General features: G+C 45.1%; 1 protein-coding gene across 3 annotated transcripts in view; it reads left to right on the top strand.

The window, feature by feature from the left end:
- The first annotated feature begins 56 nt into the window (after positions 1-56).
- Positions 57-24150, top strand: part of LOC101684593 (leucine-rich repeat-containing protein 37A2) — a 52321-nt gene continuing 28227 nt past the window's right edge. Inside the window, exons 1-5 of one of the 3 annotated variants that reach the window (XM_045080822.1) lie at positions 57-9972; positions 12339-12410; positions 17646-17717; positions 21810-21881; positions 22565-22645. In XM_045080822.1, coding sequence (XP_044936757.1) covers positions 146-9972; positions 12339-12410; positions 17646-17717; positions 21810-21881; positions 22565-22645 — 10124 coding nt within the window. In that variant the 5' untranslated portion in view covers positions 57-145. Of the gene's footprint in view, positions 9973-12338; positions 12411-17645; positions 17718-21809; positions 21882-22564; positions 22646-24150 lie in introns of those variants that run through there. The other 2 variants (XM_045080821.1, XM_013046017.2) reach the window with 2 other exon arrangements.

Here is a 24150-nt window from a genome sequence, read left to right as displayed (position 1 = left end):
AAAGGGTGGGACGTAGGCGGGGGAGGGGCGCGCAGTTGCTAACTGTGTGCGCGTCACGGGGCTGCCATAACGGTTCGGCTCCGCTCCGGCGCGGCGCCTGCGCCCCACTGGCCTGGGTCGCTGCGCCCCAGAGCCTCCGCATGTCATGTCCCGGCTGCGCCTCTGGGCCCCACTGCTCCTCCTCACGTGGCAACCACTGTGGCTGCTGGTCCAGGCAGCTCAGCCTCCGGAGTGGGCCCTGGACCCTGCCCAGTTGACCTCCGACTTCCTAGGGCCCGCCGAGCCCTGGTCTTCGCACTCCTCTGAACTCCCGCCCGAATCGCCCCGGGCACTTACACCCCCCGCGGAGCTGGGGGGCTTTAAATACTTGGGGTCCTCTGCTCCAGTCCAGATGTTGGCCCCGCCTAAGGAATTGACTGAGACTTTGGTTCCGTTCCCGGACACGGATTCAGTTGGCGAGCTGCCCCCAGAGGCAGATCAGGATCTGAATGACAAGCTAACCCAGCATGAAAGGCTCCCGGAGGTGGCTCCAAGGCCAGGTTGGGATCAGAATCAGACCATAGCTCTGCCTCTTGGACTCAAAAGTAAGATTAAAGTTGTAGGTTTGGATCAGGCTGAAGATCACCAATCATTTGAAATACTTGTTCCACCTCTGGATGTTCAGAGTTCAAAGCCAACACAGTTTATTGTTTCACCCCCAAACCTGGAGGAAGATCTTGTTCAGCATCGAAGGCTTGCCAAAGTCATTGTTGGAACTCCCAACCAACTTGCAAATAAAGAGCTCTTAGAACAGCTGCAGGATGATTCAGATTCCAGTATGGATATCCTATATCCTGGGGAGAACCTACCAGTGGATTTCCCGGGGCGACCAGAACAACCTCCAAATCTCCCTGAGGAGGCTGAAATTCCCCCGCTCCTGCAGGAGACCCAAAATCATCTACAGTTCCCTGAGGAGGCTGAATCTATTTTGCCTCAGGTGGAGGCCCAGGCCCAGCATCCAGAGCCTCCTGAAGAGAGAGAAACCTCTCCAGATCAGCAGCAGCCTCTATCTTCGCCTCCGGAGTTCCTTAAGGAAGGTGGAAGTTCTGTAAACCCACAGGAGGCCCCAGCTGAGCCTTCACGCACAACTGAAGAGGTTGAACCTTCTTCAGTCCATCAGGAAGCCTCAGCTCAACCTACAGAGGCCCCTGAGGAAGTAGAACCTTTGACCCCTCAGGAGGCCCCAGGTCAGCCTCTAGAGATATCTAAGGAGGTGGTACCGCAACCGATAGCACATGAGGTAGATGTGCCGTCTCTCAGTCAGAATGAAGCCCAGCGGCCAAACCTCCACAACGTGACTGTTAAGCCTGTGGATCTGGCACTTACCATAACTGTAACTCAGCCTCCAGAACACACGGAGGAGGCTGAGCCATCTCCAATCCAACCAGAGGCCCCTGCTCAGCCAGCAGAGCGCCCTGAAGAGGCTGAGCCCACCCCAGTCCAGCCAGAGATCCCTGCTCAGCCTGTAGAGCTTCCCGAGGAGGCTGTGCCCACCCCAGTCCAGCCAGAGATCCCTGCTCAGCCTGTAGAGCTTCCCGAGGAGGCTGTGCCCACCCCAGTCCAGCCAGAGATCCCTGCTCAGCCTGTAGAGCTTCCCGAGGAGGCTGTGCCCACCCCAGTCCAGCAGGAGGGCCTGGTTCAGCCAACAGAGAGCCCTGAGGAGGCTGTGCCCACCCCAGTCCAGCCGGAGACCCCAGTTCAGCCTGCAGAGAGCCCTGAGGAGGCTGGGCCCACCGCAGCCCAGCCAGAAGCCGTGGCTCAGCCTGTAGAGCTCCCCGAGGAGGCTGTGCCCACCCCAGTCCTGCCAGAAGCCGTGGCTCAGCCTGTAGAGCTCCCCGAGGAGGTTGTGCCCACCCCAGTCCAGCCAGAAGCCGTGGCTCAGCCTGTAGAGCTCCCCGAGGAGGCTGTGCCCACCCCAGTCCAGCCAGAAGCCCTGGCTCAGCCTGTAGAGCGCCCTGAGGAGGCTGGGCCCACCCCAGTCCAGCCAGAGACCCCGGCTCATACTGTAGAGCTCCCTGAGGAGGCTGAGCCCACCCCAGTGCAGTCAGAGGACTTAGCTCAGCCAGCAGAGCTCCCTGAGGAGTCTGGGCCCACCCCAGCCCAGCTGGAGACCCCAGTTCAGCCCACGGAGCACCCTGAGGAGGCTGGGTCCACCCCGGCTCAGCCTGTAGAGGCCCCCGAGGAGGCTGGGTCCACCCCAGTCCAGCCAGAGGCCTCAGCTCAGCCAGCAGAGCACCCTGAGGAGACTGGGCCCACCCCAGTCCAGCTGGAGATCCCAGTTCAGTCTGTAGAGCACCTGAAGGAGGCTGGGCCCACCCCAGTGCAGCCAGAGGCCCCAACTCTAGTTCCAGAGTTTCCTATGGAGTACCTACCTCAAACTCCTGTAAATAATGAGATGCTACGTCAACCTATAAGCCACCATCCAAGCTATTTCAAGTTTGCCAGTGTTACATATAAACCTGTGGATCTGGCACTTACTATAACTCCAGAGCCGGCTAAGGAGGTTGATTCTTCTACAGCCCAGCAGGAGATCCCACCTCAGTCTCTTGAGCATACTGAGGAAGCAGAACCTCCTTCAATCCAGCAAGAGACCTCAGCTAAGCCTCCAGAGGAAGGTGAGCCTTCAGGTGAGCAGGAGCAACCAGCTCAGCCTTCTGAGTCTCCTGGGGGGACTGAACCTTTTCTAACTCAGCAGGAGACCCCAGCTCAGCCTTCAGAGCCTCCCGAGGAAGCTAAGCCTTCAAGCGTACAGGAACAACCAGCTCCCCTTTCTGAGCCTAGTGGGGAATTTGAACATTCTCTGACTCAGCAGGAGACTCCAGCTCATTCCTTAGAAAATCCTGAAGAGGCAGAACATTTCCCAGCTCAGCAGGAGATCCCAACTCATTCCTCAGAGAATCCTGAAGAGGCAGAACACTCCCCAGCTCAGCAGGAGATCCCAACTCATTCCTCAGAGAATCCTGAAGAGGCAGAACATTCCCCAGCTCAGCAGGAGATCCCAACTCATTCCTCAGAGAATCCTGAAGAGACAGAACACTCCCCAGCTCAGCAGGAGATCCCAACTCATTCCTCAGAGAATCCTGAAGAGACAGAACACTCCCCAGCTCATCAGGAGACCCCAACTCATTCCTCAGAGAATCCTGAAGAGGCTGAACATTCCCCAGCTCAGCAGGAGACCCCAACTCATTCCTCAGAGAATCCTGAAGAGGCAGAACACTTTCCAGCTCAGCAGGAGACCCCAACTCATTCCTCAGAGAATCCTGAAGAGGCAGAACATTTCCCAGCTCAGCAGGAGATCCCAACTCATTCCTCAGAGAATTCTGAAGAGGCAGAACACTCCCCAGCTCAGCAGGAGATCCCAACTCATTCCTCAGAGAATCCTGAAGAGGCAGAACATTCCCCAGCTCAGCAGGAGACCCCAGCTCAGCCTACAGAGCATCCTGAGGAGGTAAAACCTGCAACCCAGCAGGAGCCCCCAGTTCCGCTTCCAGAGACTTTTGGAGAAGCTGAACCTTCTTCAGCCCAGGAGGAGGCCTCAGCTCAGCCTGCAGAACTTCCTGATAAAGCAGAATCTTCAATCCAGCAGGAGACCCCAGCTCAGTCTCCAGGAGAGATAGAACCTTCAGCAACCCTACAAGAACAACCAGCTCAGCCTCCAGAGCTGCCTTCTGGGGAGGTGGAACCTGCTCCAACCCAGCAGGAGCACGTAGCTCAACCTTTAGGGCATCAGTGGGTGACAGTTTCGCCTCTAGGTCACCATCATGTTCAACACTTAAACATTCCCAGTGTTAAACCTGCAGATGTGCAGGTCACCATAACACCAGAACCCACTCCAGAGGTGGAAACTCTGCCAGTTCAGCATGAGGCTGCAGCTCAGCCCTCTGTGCCCCTTGATGTGGAACCTTTTGCAGCCCAGCATGAAGCCCCAACTCTGCCTCCACAGTCCCCTGAGGAAGCTGGACATTTGCCAGTTGAGCAGGAGACTCCAACTGATTCCCCAGAACCTACAATACAGGAGAAACTTCCAGCACAGCAGGAGACCCCAGTTCAGCATCTGGAGTATCCTGGAGAAGTTAAACCTCCCACAACCCAGCAGGAGGCCCCAGCTCAGCAATCACAGGCCCCTGAAGGAGGCAAACCATCTTCAACCCAGGAGGAGGTCCCAGCCCAACCTCCAGAGACTCAGGGAGAGAGAGAACCATCTTCATCCCAGGAGGAGGCTCCAGCTCAGTTTCCACAGACCCCTGAGAAGGGTGAATCTTCAGCCCAGGGGGAGAGCCAAGGTCAGCATCCACAGACCCCTGAGGAGGTTGTACCTTCTCCAACCCAGCAGGAGGCCGAAGCTCAGCACCCTCAGGTCCCAGAGGAGAGAGAGCCTTCTTCAACCCAACAAGAGACCCCAAATCAGTACCCAGAGTCTCTTGAAGGGATTCAATCTTCTCTGGCCCAGTCAGAGGCCACAGTTCAGCATCCAAATCCCCTTGGGGAGGTTAAACCTTATGCAACATATCAGGAGGTCCCAAGTCAGCATCTACAGACTTCGGAGGAGGTTTACCCTTCTGCCACCCAGCAGGAAGCTGCAGCTCAGCATCCAGAGCCATCTGGTGAGGTTGAACCTTCCCCAACCCAGCAGGAGGTCCCAGCTCACTCTCCAGAGCATCATGTGGTAACAGTTTCTCCTCTAGGTCAGAGTCAAGCTCAGGTTCTGCTGTTGCCCCATGTCACTGTTAAACCTGTGGATCTGGCACTTACCATAACTCCAGAGTCCACCAATGAGGTTGAAACTTCTTTACCCCAACAAGAGGCCCCAGCTCAGTCTGCAGCGTTCCCTGGGCAGTTGGAACCTTCTTCAGTCCAGTCAGAGGCCCAAGATCAGCATCCAGCCCCTCCTGGAAATGTTGAACCTTCTCCAATCCAACAGGGAGTCCCAACTCAGCCTGAAGATCTTCCTGAAGAAAATGAACTATCCCCAATTCAGCAGGAAGCTGCAGCTCAGTATCCAGAGCCTTCTGGTGAGGTTGAACCTTCTCCGGTCCAGCAGCAAGGTCCAACCCAGCCTGAAGGTCTTCCTGAGGAAATTGGAGCTCCTCCAATCCAGCAGTGGAGCTCACCTCTGTCTCACATGCATGTTGTGGGTGTAGAACCTTCTCCAGTCCAGCATGCTGTTCCAGGTCATCATCCAAACCCCAATGAGGGGATTGGGCCTTCTCCAGTTCAGCATGAGAACCTAGCTCCGCCTCCAGAGTCCTCTACAGATGTTGTATCTCAGCCTCCAGTACATCATGAGGTGACATTCTCACCTTTAGGTCCCGGTAAAGCTCAGTATCCACTGTTGACCAATATCACAGTTAAACCTACAGATCTGGAGATTTCCATAACTCCAGTGCCAACTAAGGCTGAGCATTCTCTAGTGCAGCAGGAGTTCCCTGCTCAGGCTCCAGTTCCCCCTGAGCAGGTTGAATTTTCTCCAACCCAGTCCAAGCCTCTTTTCCAGTCTCCGGAGATCCCCAAAGATGAATCTCCTCCAGGCCAACAAGAGGTCATAGCTCATACTCCAGACCCTCCTAAGGAGGTGGAACCTGCTTCAAGCCAATGGGAGGTCCCAGCTGAGCCATCACAGACCCTTAAGGAGATTGAACCATCTGCAAATGAACATGCAGTCTCAGCTCATCCTCCAAAGCCCCCCAAGGAAGTCAAACCTGCAACCCAACTGGAGGCCCCAGCTCAGTCTCCTGTCCCCCAGCAGGCCCAAACTGTACCCCCTGAGCCCCCTAATGAGGTAGAACCTCCTCCCACGCAACTGGAGGCCCCAGCTCAGCCTCCCGAACTCCCTGAGAAGGTAGAAACATCTCCAGCCCAGCAGGAAGTCTCAGCTCAGCCTTTGGAGCCCCCTAATGAAGCAGAATCTTCAACCCAGCAGGAGGCCCTAGCTCAGTCTCCAGTTCACCAACAGGCCCCAGCTATATCTCAGCCCCCTAAGGAGGTAGAATATTCTCCAACCCAGCAGGAGGCCCCAGCTCAGTCCCCTGTCCCCCTGCAGGCCCCAGCTATATCTCCTGAGCCCCCTAAGGAGATAGAAACTTCTCCCACACAGCTGGAGCCCCCAGTTCAGCCTTCAGAGCCCCCTAATGAGGCAGAATCTTCTCCAACCCAGCAGGGGGCCCCAGCTCAGTCCCCTGTCCCCCCGCAGGCCCCAGCTATATCTCCTGAGCCCCCTAAGGAGGTAGAACCTTCTCCCACACAGCTGGAAGCCCCAGCTCAATCCCTTGTCCCCCCACAGGCCCCTGCTATATCTCCTGAACCCCCTAATGAGGTAGAACCTTCTCCCACACAGCCGGAGGCCGCAGCTCAGCCTTCAGAGCCCCCTAATGAGGCAGAATCTTCTCCAACTCAGCAGGAGGCCCCAGCTCAGTCCCCTGTCACCCCACAGGCCCCAGCTATAACTCCTGAGCCCCCTAAGGAAGTGGAACCTTCTCCCACACGGCCAGAGGCCCCAGCTCAGCCTCCAGAGCCCCCTGAGAAGGTAGAACTATCTCCAGTCCAGCAGGAAACCCCAGCTCAGCCTTCAGAGACCCCTAATGAGGCAGAATCTTCTTCAACCCAGCAGGAGGCCCCAGCTCAGGCCCCTGTCCCCCTGCAAGCCCCAGCTATATCTCCTGAGCCCCCTAGGGAAGTGGAACCTTCTCCCACACAGCCGGAGGCCCTAGCTCAGCCTCCAGAGCCCCCTAATGAGGCAGAGTCGTCTTCAACCCAGCAGGAGGCCCCAGCTCAGGCCCCTGTCCCCCTGCAAGCCCCAGCTATATCTCCTGAGCCCCCTAGGGAAGTGGAACCTTCTCCCACACGGCCAGAGGCCCCAGCTCAGCCTCCAGAGCCCCCTGAGAAGGTAGAACTATCTCCAGTCCAGCAGGAAACCCCAGCTCAGCCTTCAGAGACCCCTAATGAGGCAGAGTCTTCTTCAACCCAGCAGGAGGCCCCAGCTGAGGCCCCTGTCCCCCTGCAAGTCCCAGCTATATCTCCTGAGCCCCCTAAGGAAGTGGAACCTTCTCCCACACGGCCAGAGGCCCTAGCTCAGCCTCCAGAGCCCCCTGAGAAGGTAGAGCCACCTCCAGTCCAGCAGGAAACCCCAGCTCAGCCTTCAGAGCCCCCTAATGAGGCAGAATCTTCTTCAACCCAGCAGGAAGCCCCAGCTCAGGCCCCTGTCCCACCGCCAGCTCCAGCTATATCTCCTAAACCCCCTAAGGAGGTGGAACATTCTCCCACACAGCCAGAGGCTCCAGCTCAGCCTCTGGAGCCTCCTGAGAACGTAGAACCATCTCCAGTCCAGCAGGAAGCCCCAGCTCAGCCTTTAGAACTTCCTGACAAAGTGGAACCTTTTCCAGTCTCTCAAGAGACCCATTCTCAGCTTCCACAGTCTCCTGAGAAGGTGGAATCCTCTCCAGACCTGCAAGAAGCCCCATCTCTACCTCTAGAGCCCCTTAAGGAGATAGAACCTTCTCCAAACCAGCAGGAGGCTCCAGCTCAGCCTCCAGAACCACCTAAGGAGGTTGTAACACAACCTCCAGTCCATAAGGAGGTGATAGTTCCACCTCCAGGACAAGATCAAGCTCAGTATTCACACTTGCCCAGTGCCACTGTTAAACCTGTTGACCTGGAGCTTACTATAACTCCAGAGCCTACTACGGAGGCTGAGCATTCTACGGCCCTGCAGCAGACTCTAACTCTTCCAGAGGACCCCGCGGTGACAATTCCACATCCAGAGCATGTTCAGGCTCAGCAACCAAATTTGACTGAAGTCACTGTTCAACCTTTAGACCTGGAGCTTACTGTAACTCCAGAACCCACTACAGAGGTTGAACCTCCAACCATGCAGGAGACCCCAGATCAGCCTTCAGAGCTGCCTAAGGAGGTTGTAGGTCAGCCTCCCGCATATCAGGAGGTGACAGTTCCAACTCAAGGCCAAGATCAAACTCAACATCTATTATTACCCAACGTAACATTTCGACCTTTGGACCTGGAGCTTACCGTAACTCCAGAACCCACTACAAAGGTTGAGCATTCTCCAACCACGAAGAAAACTACAGCTCCCCCAAAGGACCTTGAAGTGACATTTGCACACCTAGAGCAGATTCAGGCTCGGCATCCAACTTTGACTGAAGTCACAGTTCAACCTTTGGACCTGGGGCTTACCATAACTCCAGAATTCACTAAGGAGACTGAACTTTCTGTACCTATGCAGGAGATCCCAGTTCAGCCTCCAGAGAAACCTAAGGAGGTTGTCGTAGCTCAATCTCCAGTATATCAGGAGGAGACTGTTCCAACACCAGGTCAGGATCAAGCTCAGCATCCATCATCACCCAATGTAACAGTTCAACCTTTGGACCTGGAACTTACTGTAAGTCCAGAACCCACTACAGAGGTTCAACATTCTACAACCTTGAAAAAGACTACAGCTCCTCCAAAAGACCTTGAGGTGACATTTGCACATTCAGAGCAGGTTCAGTCTCACCGTCCAACCTTAAATAAAGTCACAGTTAAACCTTTGGACCTGGAACTCACTGCAACTCCAGAACCTACTACAGAGGTTGAACTTTCTTCAGCCATTCGTGAGACCCCAGATCAGCCTCCAGAGCCACCTAAAGAACTTGTATCTCAACCTCCCATGTATCAAGAGGCAGTGGTTCCAACACCACGTCAGGATCAAGCTAAGCATCTGTGGTCATCAAATGTGACAGTTCAACCTTTGGACCTGGAGATTACCATAACTCCAGAATCTACTACAGAGGTTAAACAGTCTACAACAATGCAGCAGCAGCAAACTACAACTCCTCCAAAGGACCTTGAGGTGACATATCCACAGTCAGAGCAGGTTCAGGTTCAGCATCCAACCTTAAATAAAGTCACAGTTAAACCTTTGGACCTGGGTCTTACCATAACTACAGAACGTATGACAGAGACTGAAACAACTTCTCCAACCATGCAAGAGACCCCAACTCAGCCTCCAGAGTTGCCTAAGGAGATTGTAGTTCAATATCCATTCCATCAGGAAGCAACAGCTCCAACTCCAAGTAAGGATCAAGCTCAGCATCCAGTTTCAGCCAGCATCACATTTCATCATGAGGACTTGGTGCTTACCATTACTCCAGAACCTATTACAGAGGCTGAACATTCTACAAACATGAAGAAGACTACACCTTCTCCAAAGGACCTTGAGGTGACACTTGCACATCCAGAACAGGTTCAGAGTCAACATCCAAACCTGACTGAGGTCACAGTTCCACCAATGGACCTGGAAATTACTGTAACCGCAGGATCCAATATGGAGGTTGAACCTTCTCCAACCATGCAAGAGACCCCAACTCAGCCTCCAGAGCTACCTAAGGAGATTGTAATACAATATCCATTCCATGAGGAGGTGACAACTCCAACTCCAAGTAAGGATCAAGGTCAGCATCCAGTGTCACCCAGGGTTACATTTCATCGTGAGGACTTGGGGCCTACCATTACTCCAGAACCTACTACAGAGGCTGAATATTCTACAACCACAAAGAAGACTACAACACCTCCTCCAAAGGACCATGAGGTGACACTTGCACATCCAGAACATGTTCAGAGTCAACACCCAAACCTGACTGAAACCACGGTTCTACCTGTGGACCTGGAAATTACTGTAAGTCCACAACCAGAGTCATCTGAGACAGTTTTTCCGCCAACGACCCAGCATTCACTGGTGCATTTTGTAAAATACACCCCAGAAAAGGCACGCACAGCTTTAACTGAGCCACCAGAAGAGAATGCTACCATGAACATCAACATATGTGAGCTCTGTACCTGCAAAGATGAGACGCTGTCATGTACTGGTTTCAGCCCAAAGCAGAGGCTCCGCAGAGTGCCTGTGCCAGAGCCCAACACCTACAATGGCACCTTCACCATCTTGTAAGAATTGCCTTTTCTCATTTGTTCTCTGCCTTATGCTTGATATGGCAGCCTTTTCTTCGAGGTCTTCCTGGGCCTTCCTCATCTTCCCTATTCATGCTGACTTTCTGTTTTTACCTTTTCTTTGTCAACTATCCCTTGTCTTCATTTTGCTGTTTGCTATCATTCCCCCTTCTCCAATCTTTTACTTGCAGTTGTCCTTATTCTTTCTTCTTATCCAGTTTTTTATCCCCATCATTTCATTCCTTAACCTCTACTGTCCCGTTTTGGCTCCATCCTCTTTACAGCAACATGCCCTTCTCTCCATCTCCTTGGTGGTGATACAACAAAGTGGTTAAGAGTAAAATTCTGGAACTAGACTGCTTGAGGCGAGGTCTGTCATTTCAGAGCTTTTGACTCAGTTTCCTTTCCTGTAAAATGGGTATTATTAGCGTTAACACCTTGTGGGGTTATTTTGAGATTTAGATGAATATATATATATATAAAACACTTATATTGGTGCCTAGCATATATATGAGTGTAAGCTATTATTATTTGACTCCTCAGTTATGTTCAAAACTCATCTTGTCCCTGGCCTTCTATATACAGAACTTATTTTGAGCCCAGCCCAGGACTAAGTACTATGGGAGCCATTCAAGTATGACATTGTCTTTAGAACATGAAATGATAGGTGGGAAGAAAGGAAATGGGCATAGAAAGGAGGTGACCTATGATTAAGTACAGATCATAGGTGCTGTATTTCACCAGAATCTGTAATCAATGGAGTATGGAAGTGAGGGAAAGCTGCATGGATAAACTAAAACTTTAGCTGAGACTTAAAGAGTGGCTATGATTTGTTAAATAGAGCAAAAATAGGAAGTATAGTCTAGATAAAGTCATGGCTGCAAGAATGATCAGGAATTAAAAATTAGGAAGCAGTGAAAGATAGATTATGAAAACCCTTGACCATCAGTTACAGGGGTTTGAAAGTTACTCTGAGATATAGAGAGCCAGGAAAATGTTCTAGTAAGAGATACATAATATAAAAAGAAGGTTGTTTTTGATTCCCTATGTAGAATGATCTAGAGAGGAAATCTTGATCTAGGGAGACCAGATAGAATGCTCTAGCAAAAGCCCAGAGGAAAGTGACAAGGAGCTGGATGAGAGTGGCTGTGATAGGAGTAGAAAGAAAACCCTGAGAGCACCGCAAAGGAAAAAGCAAGAAGACTGAGTAACTGATGAGAATAGCGGGTAGGGTGTGTCCAGGAAAGAGAAAAATGAAATATGACTCTCGAAGTTTCGGTCCTGGATGAGCAGATTGATGTCAGTAGAACAGGTGGAAACAGCAGTTGGGAAGGAGAGCCAGTTTGAGGGAGATAAGTTCAGCTTTAAACATTTTTATCAGGGAACATAAAGCAACCAGAAGGCTTCTAGTAGGCTGGAAATGGCCACCAGGCAGATGGGCAGATGGGTATCATCAAAACATTTGCCTTATTTCTGACTTCCCTGAAAAAAAAAATGTGTATATAAACTGAATAGCTAAGTTGTTGCTGAGGAAAGAAGACAAAGCTAAAGGTAAAGATTCAAAGTCATACATAGAGTTAGTGATTGAAACTGAGTCTCAGGCATTTCATAGCTTCTTTTTAACACATGCAATTCTTGGATACACTCTCACTGTTGTTTTTGTTTTTAATGATACAAGCAGATAGGATAAAATGTGAAAATCCCACCCCAGCCTCCCTACCACCCGTAAGATAACTCCTGTTACCTTATTTTGGTGTGTGTCCTTCCTCTCTATTCCGTTCCTTTGCAGTTTCCCCTAACAAGGTAATACTTTTTATTCCTTGCTCAGTGGTTTGTTGCCTTTCCCTATGCAGTATCTCTAAGAAACCTCTCTGTATTAGTTTCTCTAATTTCTAACTTCCCTTATCCTTCTAACAGCTGGAGAGGTTTCAACAGACTACACTGAGCCAAAGCTTTGGTGTTGCCTGACTTAGGATTTCTTTACCTCTGTTTGCTGATAATGATACACTTTTGCCATGTTTCTGTTGAATTATTATTTTCTCACTGATTTACAGAAGGAGCTATTTTAGACACATAAGTGATTTTGGGAAAAAATACTTATATTCAAAGTCATTAACTGGCATTATCCGTCCAAGAAATTGGACACATAGGAAGTTCAGGTTCTAGGGAAATGCCTTGTTTGTGCCAGCGGCCTCACATCATCTCTATTAATTGTGCGAAGTGGGATGCTGATAGCTGTGGAAATTACAAAGCTGGTGTTTTCTGCATGTGAATATTCCCCACAAGGTTGCCAGTGCTTCTTTTACTTATTCTGTTCATTCTTTTCCTACCTATTCAAGGATCTGAACTGTGTTTCTTCACAGAAATTTCCAAGGAAATTCTATTTCTTACATTGATGAAAATATATGGAAGGCATATCGATGGGCTGAGAAACTGTGAGTATATTCTCTCTAAATACAATACAAAAAAACTTAACTGCGTTCTAAGATCCTTCTTGGTCCAGAATTTTGAAGTCAGTAGCTCTGAGGAAAGGTATTTCCCCTTCCTTATCCCAAATCAACCTCTCTTGATTCCAATTCTATATTTATCTTAAAAATTAAATTTGGCAGGCTCTCTTTAAAATTAGAGCCAATCTAAACTTATATTTCATTAGACAAGGAATACATGATTACATTCTCAATAGATAAAAATGAAAGAATAGATAGAGTGAACATCCTCCTTGTGTTTTGATCTCCCACCGCCAAAATAGCCACTAGTCTGGATTTAGTATATATCCTTCCAGACATTTCCATGTATTTGTCTACATACATATTTATAGACAGCAAAACAGGTTTGTTGTGTGCCTTCTTTTCCTTTCCTTTTCTTTCCTTCCTTCCTTCTCTCTCTCTCCTTTCCTTCAACCCTCCCTTCCTTCCTCCAGTCACTCCTTCCTTCCTTCCTTTTACATAAACAGTAACATCCTATAACTCGATTCTTTTTCTTCATGGTAGGTCTTAGATTTCCTTTCTTCTAGTACATAGGGGGTTACCCCATTCGTGTGAATTCCTGCGTAATATTCCATACTACGAATGTATTACAATTTAATAATTTCCCCTACTGGTGGATGTTTAGACTGTGTCCAATTTTCTTGTCACTTGCATTGCTGCCATGAACTGCCTCATCCATGCGTCTCTGTGTACAGAGCGGGGATTTCTGTAGAATACATATCTAGAAATGGAATCATTGGTATGAAGACAATGTAGATGTACAATTTTAATGGCCCTCAAAAAAATTGTGCCGACTTACACTCCAACCCATAGACCATGACAGGGTTCACATCCTCACGCTCCTCCACCACTGGATATTCTCCACTTCTTGGCTGATCTGATGAGTGAATAAAAGGGGTCTCAGCTGAATTTGAAGTTTTCCGATTACTTGTAAATTTACTATATCTCTTTGTTTACTGAACATTTGTATTTCGTGTCTGAATTTTCTGTCCTTTTCCAATTTCTTATCTTTTTTTTTTTAATCGATTTGTAGAAAAAGTCAATGTGGATACAAATGATTTTGGAAAAAATATTACAAGCAAAGCAATTAACTGAAATTCTTCATTACAGCTTGTGTGTCTTATCAGTAGTTCAACTTGAGTAGATAAGTTAAAAATGACTACTGAATAAAAATATATGTTTATAAAAAATAAAAAATTTAAAAAAAATGACTACTGAATTAGTGATAAAAGACATAGTAGTCATAGTAATTTAAAAATAGGGATTATGATTCCCCTAAAGTAAATCCCCCACCCTTAGTCTGCTATCTTATTAGTAAGAGAGATGTGCTAGAACCAAGCAATTTTTTTTTATTTTATGAATTTCTTAAATACTATGTATAGTTTATGTTTTCCTATGATAGTGTCTGGCTTGGAGATTTTATTTCCCAAACTTGTAAGAAAACTGAAAGTAATTCGGCACCATAAACAAATAACGTTAGTTTTCTGTAGGGAGTGGAGCAAGAGGATGGGTAGGCAAAGGGACAGGAATAGCAGAAAAACTTTGAATTGTGGACTATATACCTCTGGAATTTTGAGCCATGTGAATATATATATATATATATATATATATATGTATTTTTAAAAAATAAGTAGAAATTTAAAAATTAATTTTTAAAAAGCATGTATTTGGTAATTAATTACTAGAACATGAATCTAGTAAGATTTGCAGATTTCAAATTCAGCTTGAGGGTTGTACCTTGTAAGGCGGAGGTTCCTAACTGTGGATCACTAATCTGTTAACACATTAAATAACAAGATATAGTGGTAGGTCTAATAACTATTATAACTTCAAGGTAGTGGTGAGAATAAATGACATTTTGAGATATTTATGACAAATATACGATATATCATTTTATCAACCATCCAAGTTTGGCCCTCCAAATTCAACCCATTCTCCTCACAGATCTGGACCCTAAAGGGATGATCCACAAATTGAAATCATGTGCACACCTTTGGACATATTCCAGAAAGCGCAGTTTTTTAGGGAAAAGGTTCATAGCTTTTAAGAAATTCTCAAAAGGTTCTTGTTTCGAAAGATTGAGATTGAGTCACAAATTAAGGAGTGGGGTTGGAGAAAGACATTTATTATGCTGTAAAGTTGTACTTATCATAAGTGATAACAAATGGATAATTTATTTTAAATAAAGGTATAGTATGTTTGCAGATTGATATCTGTCATTTTCTGAGTTCATTCAACAAATACTTATGAGCATCTACTATGTGCCAAGAACTATTTTACATGCCTGGGATAGAGGCTTAAGAACAAAATCGACCAAATATCCCAGTTCTTGAGGGGTTTACAAATACATAATATAAAAACAAATATGTAAATATAATAAATAGATAAAATTTCAAGTGCTGATAAAAAATCATTAGCCATCCAGAAATCTCTGTTTTCTAATTTTATTATTCAACTGCTATTTCTGCTGCTCACAGACTGAGTTTTTTATTAATGATAACCCTTTTCATTCATATAATCTTGAGTTGGTTCTTTTTTAATAGATGTGCTGTTTACATCTGTCTGAGGATATTAATTATGCCATTCTAAAATTCTCCTGGGCTTTCCCTGTTAACTTGGATTCATTGGCTTTGAACTCTTGTTTGTTTTTATTTTCTGTCCTTAATGGATGGCTTTCTCACACTGTGTGGTCATTCCTGAGTGCAATTTATTTTGTAGTTGAGATTCTACCGCTTCTGTTTTCTGGCACTAGGGAAGAGCTGAAAACGAGCTGCGGGGGCTTGTTTTTCTGTGAAGGATTCCCCTAAGAATTAAGGAAGAGGAGGTGGGAGGTCATTCTAGTGGTGAGTCAGAGAGGGCATTCCCTTCCTCCAGGGTTCTGGGACCCTGACCTCTTCCTGACACCAATTGCTCCTAGCTGGAAGAAGATACCCTTTGTTGCCTGGTCCAGGGAGGAAGGATGAGGGGTTGATGTGCTGCCCCTGCTCTTCCCACCTGATCCCAACTAACTACCCTGTGGGTCGCTCCAGGGCATTTCTAGTAAGGGATTGTTTGTGGAACTATTCCTGTGTCCTTGAGCTAAGGTTGTGGATTTTTAAATTTATGCTTTCTGTCATTCTTAGGGACTTTGGTGGAGGTTGCAAGGGAAGAAATCTGGCATGTTTCAATCTGCCAACTTGAAATAGCACAACCTCTTAGGAAACCCCTGTTAAATCCTAGAGAAACTTATGCACAAGTACAAGAATGTTCAAAGCAGCATTGTTTGTAATAACAAAAAACTAGAAAAATCTAGTATCCACCAACAGTAGAATGAATATATAAAGTGTGGTATAGTCATAAAATAGAATACTATTCATTTGAAATATAATGTAAGCCACATAAGTCATCTCAGATTTTCTGGTGGCTGCTTAAAAATTAAAAGTAAAAAGACAGAGATGACATAAATGTTAATATATTTTGTTTAGCTCATATAGCCAAAATATTATCATTTCAACATGTAATCTTTATATATGTTATTAATAAGATAGTCTACATTTAAACTGCCTTCACAATATTCAAAGTATCATCATTCTTGCATGTAGTCAGTGTAAAAATTATTAATGAAGGAGTTTATGTTCTTTTCCCCATACTAGCTCTTTGGAATCTCAATTTGGTTGCAATTTTTTTTTTTATCAGAAATACTTGATCTGTATTTATTTTTTTTTAAGATTTTATTTATTTATTTCACAGAGAGAGATCACAAGTAGACGGAGAGGCTGGCAGAGAGAGAGATAGAGGGAAGCAGGCTCCCTGCTGAGCAGAGAGCCCGATGCGGCACTCGATCCCAGGACCCTGAGATCATGACCTGAGCCGAAGGCAGCGGCTTAACCCACTGAGCCACCCAGGCACCCCTTGATCTGTATTTAGATTTCATAAAACTTACAGTTTAAAAAGTAACATCACATACCCACATTGTTGCAAACATATTTAAACATTTTCTAATAACTGTTGCGTATCAGGTTTTTTTTAATTTAAATTTTAAAATAATTGAAGTTAATTAAATTAAAAATTGAGCTCCTCAGTCACACTAGTCACTCCCAAGTATACAGTAGCCACATGTAGCAAGACATGAAATACTAGGCATTGAAATGAACCATCCTCAGCTACGTGCAACAATATAATGAATCTCACCCAATATTACAGACGCAACATAGAAAATAATACATATAATATGATTCCATTTACATAGAGTTCAAGAAGAAGCAAAATTAAGTTATGTTGTTCACAGCTGCATATGATAGGTAAACCTACATTGAAATAGCAAGGAAATTAGGGGTTCCAGGGTGGCTCAGTTAGCTAAGCATTCCAACCCTTGACTTGGGCTCAGATCGTGATCTCAGGGTCATGGGACAGGGCTCCACGCTCAGTGGGGAGTCTGATGGAGATTCTCTCTCTCCCTATTCCTCTGCCCCTCCCTCTCTCTCTCTTTCAAATTAATAAATAAATCTTTAAAAATAAATAAATAAACACACCAAAAAGCCAGGAAATTCTTCTTAGAATCAATGGTGATTTCTGGAGAATCCGAGAGCAGGTTGGCATTATCAGGGGCACACTGGGGTCTCCTGGGATGCTGGTAGCACTTTCTTGATAAGAATGGTGTTATCTGGGTATTTGTTGATAATTATTAAACTGAACATTTTTAATGCACATTTTTGTAGTTCTGAAAAACATTTTTTAGTTGGGGTAAAAAAATCAAATGGCTTTCCCTACCACACTGCTATAGCTGTGTATAGGGCTTCCGAACAGAATTTGGGAAAAGAGAAGAGGAAATGGCAGTTCTGCCAGTGTGTCGTTGAGACCCAGAGCTGGGTGCTAGCAGAGACTTTGTGATCCAGAGAGTAGGCATTAAATATGCATTTTGGTACAAAGAGTGGATAGGAGGGTGTGTGTGTGTGTGTGAGAAAGAGAGAGAGAGAGAGAGAGAGAGAGAGAGAGATGGAGAGAGATGGACACAAAGCAGTACATGAAAAGAAGGATTAGAATGGAAACAGAGCAGAGATGAGTACTCCTAAATTAAACAAGAATTAAGATATTTAGGGGGCACCATTTCCCAGGTTTCCCTCCCATATGGAAGTTAGTCCTAGGTAGTAAATAGTTGTAGTTATTTTGCATTTTGATGCAGAAATAACTTTTTTCATTTTTCAGGATTCTCAGTGAAAATTCTTTGACCGAATTACATAAGGACTCTTTTGAAGGCCTGCTATCCCTCCAGTATTTGTAAGTTAATCATTTATTATGACTTTTTAGTTATCCCAAAATAAATATGGGTTCAAATTAGATAATCGCAACCATTTCTTCTAACAAAATTCTACAGTTCTGTAAGTCTGTAGGGCCCCAGCCCATCTCTAGCATTAAATATCTTCTATGCGTTTTCCATTTTCTAATTTTATAGACAAGATATAGATAGAAAAAGACCCTACAGTTATAGAGCAAAAGGGGTAATGAGGTCTGAGCAATTATGGACACCCATATGAACCTTCTTCTGTAAGTGTTCATAAACCATCTGCTTACATTTGTATTTGGCTCATGGATCAAATCCTGCCCATGGTCTGTCTTTATAGAGCCTATGAGTTAAGAATGATTTTTACACTGTTAGAGGGCTATAAAAGAGAAAAGAAGAGAAAGAGAGGACTATGCAACAGAGACAGCATGTGGCCTACAAACCCCAAAATATTTACTATCTGGCCTTTACAGAAAAGGTTTTAAAAGTTGGTTTAGTAAAATGAGAGGAATTAAAGTTAACCTCAAATTGTCACCCCCAACTCACTTCTTCCCTCCAACTCCCAATGTTCTCTGTGTTATTCCTTATACTCTACAAGTAGTGAAACCATATGATAATTGACCCTCTCTGCTTGACTTATTTCACTCAGCATAATCTCCTCCAGTCCTGTCCAAGTTGATACAAAAGTTGGGTATTCATCCTTTCTGATGGAGGCATAATATTCCATAGTGTATATGGACCACATCTTCCTTATCCATTCATCTGTTGAAGGGCATCTTGGCTCTTTCCATGGTTTGGCAACTGTGGCCATTGCTGCTATGAACATTGGGGTACAGATGGCCCTTCTTTTCACTACATCTGTGTCTTTTAAAAATAGAGCTACCCTGTGACCCTGCAATTGCACTCTTTTTAAAAATTTTTTAAAAATACATTATTTATTTACTTGACATTATTTATTTACTTGAGAGCATGAGCAGAGGGAAGGAGCAAGAGGAGAGGACTCCCTGCTGAGCAGGGAGCCTGATGCTAGATGAAATCCCAGGACGCTGGGATCATGACTTCAGCAAGCAGAAGGCAGACACTTAACTGACTGAGCCACCGAGGTGCCTGGTTCAATTTTTATTCTTTGTCCATGCCATCCAGAGCTCTGTATGTCATTAATCCTTATTAATGATGCTCTTTAGCATATAGATTATTCTTGTAAATGTAAAAGGTCTAAGGGTAGTGGGTAAAAAGAGCTTGATATGGCACTAAGAATAGTCCTTTAAGTGATCAAACCTTCCACGTCTTAGGAGACAACCGCCCTTGTGTTGGTCTTCTTGGATACCTCTGCTGTCTGGACTCCAAACCTTACAAACACAGTTTGGAAAAGGACAAATGAGAAGAACTGCTCAATGGAATAGGCCCTTCATTACTTCTACTAGGAAATACTTTGTAAACCAATTATTTTATGTTAGCTGAAGTATTCTCATTCATTTAAAAAACTGTCAATCTAAAGCTCATATGACAGGCACTGTGCCCAGTCTCATAGGCACACAGATGGTTAAGACAGGCTTCCTACCCTTGTAGGAACTCATGATCTCACAAGGAAAATAAACAGAAGTTCAAACCGTAATGTGTGAAGCTCTAAGTGGACACAGCACTGGCGAGGAGCAGAAGAGAGAGCCATAAAGTCATAAAACTACATTTCTTTTTTTTTATAAGATTTTATTTATTTATTTGACAGCTAGAGATCACAAGTAGGCAGAGAGACGGGGGGGTGGGGCGGGGGGGAAGCAGGCTCCCCTGCTAAGCAGAGAGCCCCATGTGGGGCTCTATCCCAGGAGCCCGGGATCATGTCCCGAGCCGAAGGCAGAGGCTTTAACCCACTGAGCCACCCAGGTGCCCCATAAAACTACATTTTCCCTCTGCTACTCACTACAGTCATTTTCCCTCTGCTACTCACTACCTAGATATTCATTTACTTTATAAATATTTTATAAAATGTTATTTTATGTCCCTGTGTCAGTTTTAAACATGGTAGGCAATGCAGATGAACACGAGTAGTCCACACTTTCAAGGAGTTTATGCTCAGAGGAAATGGGATGCAAAAATAACTATATTAAAAAGAAATTGGGGCGCCTGCCTGGCTGAGTTGGTAGAGCGTGTGACTCTCGATCTTGGTATCGTGAGTTCAAGCCCCAGGTGGGGCATGGAGTATACTTAAAACTTAAAACTTTTTTTAGGAAGAAGGAGAAGGAGAAATGGATATGGGCAATGGGAACACAGATAAGGGGGAAAAAAAGACTTCATTTGGATCAGGAAAGCCACCAGAGCAATGCTATTTGAACAGGACCCTGAAGAGCTATTGGGTGTCATCAGACAGACATCTTGGGAAGAATAAGCTTGCAAAGGAGAATGGGAGGATGGCAAAATGCAGGGAAAATATCTTGGATACCTGTAGAGTAGGAGATTAGAGCCAGATCTTCTCGGATTTTGAAGGCCATGGACGACATGCCAAGCTACTGGGTAATCACAGCAGTGCTCCAGGACAGATTTTAGCCTGCAGCAGAGTCACCTGGACGGCTTGTCAGAACACAGTTACTGACTCAGTCAGTCCCAAGTAGGGCTGAGAATTTGCATCTTGAGTAATTTCTCAAGGGATGCTGGTCTTCGAGATCCACTCCGGGAGAATTAATCTGGTCACTATGTGCAGGATGGATTAGAAAGGGAGAGACTGGAGATAGCAATGTCTATTAGAAGATGAGGTGGAGGGACGCCTAGGTGGCTCAGATGGTTAAGCGACTGCCTTCGGCTCAGGTCATGATCCTAGTATTCCGGGATCGAGTCCCACATTGGGCTCCCTGCTCGGCAGGGAGTCTGCTTCTCCCTCTGATCCTCGCACTTCTCATGCTCATCCTCTCTCTCACGCTCTCTCTCTCAAATAAATAAATAAAATATTTTTTTTAAAAAAAGAAGAAGATGAGGTGGAAAGTGAGGGACTAAGTTGGGATCAATGGAAGTAAGAGAGGCAACTAGAATCAAGAATGGGTGTTTTCAAATAAAAACCCAGTACCCTGTAGTTTTTTTGTTGTTGTTGTTGTCTCACCACCTGAGACAACAGTTAATAAATTCATGGAATATTAAGGCAGTGTACAACCAGAAATGAATTTCTGTTAACATGACAATGTAATTCTGAGTTAGTTGAGTACAAAGTGATGTACTGATTAGAGGAGTAACTTCCTTTCAAGTTAAATGAAAGGTTATCTTTTATTTCTTCTGTTATTGGATTGGGCTAGAAAAATAGAACTCAACCAAGAAGGTATGCTAATGTGAGAATATCCCTTTTAATATTAGAAATTATAATTATAGGGGCACCTGGGTGGTACAGTCAGTTGAGCATATGACTCTTGGTTTCAGCTCAGGTCATGATCTCAGGGTCCCGAAATGGAGCCCCACATTGGGCTCTGTGCTCAGTGCAGAGTCTGCTTTGGGATTCTCTCTCCCTCTCCCTCTGCCCTTCCTCCTTGTGCACTTTCTCCCTCTCTAAAATAAATAAATCTTTTTTTTAAAGATTTCTTATTTATTTATTGTCAGAGAGAGAGCACAAGCAGGCAGAGTCGCAGACAGAGGCAGAGAGAGAAGCAGTCTCCCTGCTGGACAAGGAGCCGGATGCGGGACTCGATCCCAGGACCCCGGGATCATGACCTGAGCCGAAGACAGCGGCTTAACCGACTGAGCCACCCAGGCGTCCCTAAATAAATATTTTTTAAAAAAGAAATTATAATTATATATGGAGATAAAAACTTTGAGCTTGTAATCTAGAAGTTGATGAGGTCACAAAAGATCTTCTAATCAATTCTTCTGCTCTCAGGAAAGATTACTTCCAAGATCTATCAAGATCTATGTTGTAGATTTTATTTATGAAGATCATGAAGGTCAGACTCTTTTAAGAGAGGTGAGGACAGAGTTAAGGGCTCCAGAAGGTTTTCAAATAACAATTCCTGAGATTCAGAGTTTAGTCAAAAGCTGCTTATTCAATACTATCATCCTACTAATTAGATATCTAATAGCTAATTGAGGCAATATTTTCCTTTTACTTTTCCTAGAGATTTATCCTGCAATAAAATACAATCTATTGAAAGACGTACATTTGAACCACTACCCTTTTTGCAGTTTATGTAAGTTACAAATATAATTTCATTATATTTGGAATTTTTAAAAAACTTAATTATAAGCCTCTTTGTTATAATCACTCTGAAATATGACTGAAATTTTATTAATAGAAAGCTACTAAAATTATGTAGCAAATCTTTTTTTGTCTGTAGCAAAGATTAATGTGAGAATTATTATACTGATCAGACCGAATCATTCTAGAGCAGTGGTTCTCAATCAGGGTGATTTTGCACCCAGGTGACATTTGGCAGTGTCTGGAGACATTTTGGGTTGTCAGACTGGAGATGAGCTACTGGCGTCTAGTGGGCGGAGGCCAGAGATGCTGCTAAATGCCCCACAGTGCATAGGGCTGCCTCTCTTAACAAAGATGATCCAACCACAGATGTCAGTAGTGCTGACACTGCGAAACATTTTTCTAGATAAAGATTACTTAACACAAGTATTTAGTAAACATTTACTGATCTGTATCTAATGCACCACATGTATAAACATGAAAGTATAAATCTTTCATGCAATTTTTTTTAAAAAGTAAGTATCTTCCTTAGTGAGTATTTTTGTGTGTACTGAGAGAGGATTGAGATTATGTTTTATTATATATAAATTGGAATCGCTAGCAAAGATTAAATGTTCTGAAAGAATATCTTTTGTTTTCTTCTTTTGCTTTTGTCTTTTTTTTTTTTTTTTTTAGAAATCTTGGTTGCAATTTACTCACGGAACTGAGCTTTGGAACATTTCAGGCTTGGCACGGAATGCAGTTTTTACACAAGTTGTAAGTGAAATAGAAAATGAATACATGTTAAAAAAAAAACACCATGTGTAAAAACATATAGTTATTGGTTCAGTGGGTGTAATAAGTCCAGTATGAACTCTGAAAAGTACGTCTTAAAATCTACTCATTCTTTCAAATGAGGAAACTCAGGTACAAAGAGGCCAAGAGACTTGTCTGTCTCAAAAATGGCAGCCTCCGCTTACCCTAGGACTCAGCTTTGGTGTGGGCAGTAAAAGACCCCAAGCAAATAACAAATAACAAATCAGCATAGCATTATCCTGGGAATCCACAACAGCGATGCTTCTCCAACAGGAGCAGGGTCCTTGAAATGCTACTTTTGAATTTAACTTTGATTCCTTCTCATGTGCAAAGTTCCTAACTGCTTCAAGGCATGAAAAATAAAGTTTGAAAGAACAAAGTTTAGCACAGAGTTCTACAGGAAGCAAAAGTGTGGGTGCTTGCTTAGCCATCAGTTTCTTTTAAATGCTAAAGTGGAAAGAACTCCTGAAAACACTCCTGGGCACTTCTCTCCCCATTCACCCAGAGCAGAAAATATACACCTCTGAAGTAAATTATCTGGGGGAAATAGGAACCTTTGAGGTATGGAAAAAGATGCCATTTATGTTAAGTTGTAGTGTGAAAAACGTTCATAAAGAAAATACGTTGCTGTAGCCTAAATCCACATGCTTTCCTTCCTGACTCCTCTTCGATAAGAGGTGGGTGATTCCCTTTCAGCTGGAAAATTCTGTGATTTCTCTGTGACATAAGCAGATCTTAGTGGGTGTGTTCAATGGCCTGACGGGGATTTAGACACAAGGGGAAGATCCTCCTCTGAGGAAAAGATGGTCTTACCTGTCTTATCATTCAGAAATACACTTTGACACGATTTATTTCAGATGAAGGTCTTGAGGTTGTGTCTGGAGCTGCAGGTGTCCATCTGTGGTGGCCTCCTCTCTCCTCTCATTAATGTGCTGATGCCTGACTTGGGGAAGGAGTCCCGAGGGTCAGCTTTTTTGTTTTGCCAGCAACCAGAGAACAGGCTCAGTGAGTTTTTCCACCAAGAAGAATCATGTCTTAAACTCGCCACCTTTACTAAGCACGCTATAACACACTGGGAGTCTCTTACAAGAATCTGCATTTCATTGTAGTTAGCTAGGCAAACACGGGAAAAACTAGGATGAAATCAGTTGACAAAAATTAATGGATTCACCAAAAAACATTGACGGAGCGCCATACCCAGTATGTGTCAACACTGTACTAAGTACTGGGGGGTACAAAGAAGAGTAAGACAGGGACCATCCCCAAGAAACTTACATATGGGAAGGAGGAAGATGGGTGTTGATGGGAAAGCACACGGGAGCCATGACAGCACCTGTGTAGAGCGGGGCCTCAAGGTAGGGAGGTAACACAAAACAAACGGAGGGTGGCTGGGGGCAGGGGAGAGGGTGGTGGGTTATGGACATTGGGGAGGGTGTGTGCTATGGTGAGTGCTGTGAAGTATGTAA

The sequence above is a fragment of the Mustela putorius genome, unplaced genomic scaffold (genome assembly GCF_011764305.1).
Source record: "Mustela putorius furo isolate JIRA1106 unplaced genomic scaffold, ASM1176430v1.1 tig00000487_pilon_pilon_pilon, whole genome shotgun sequence".
NCBI lineage: Eukaryota > Metazoa > Chordata > Mammalia > Carnivora > Mustelidae > Mustela > Mustela putorius.
Note: the sequence above shows the minus strand (reverse complement) of the source record. Positions and strands in the feature narration are given on the sequence as shown.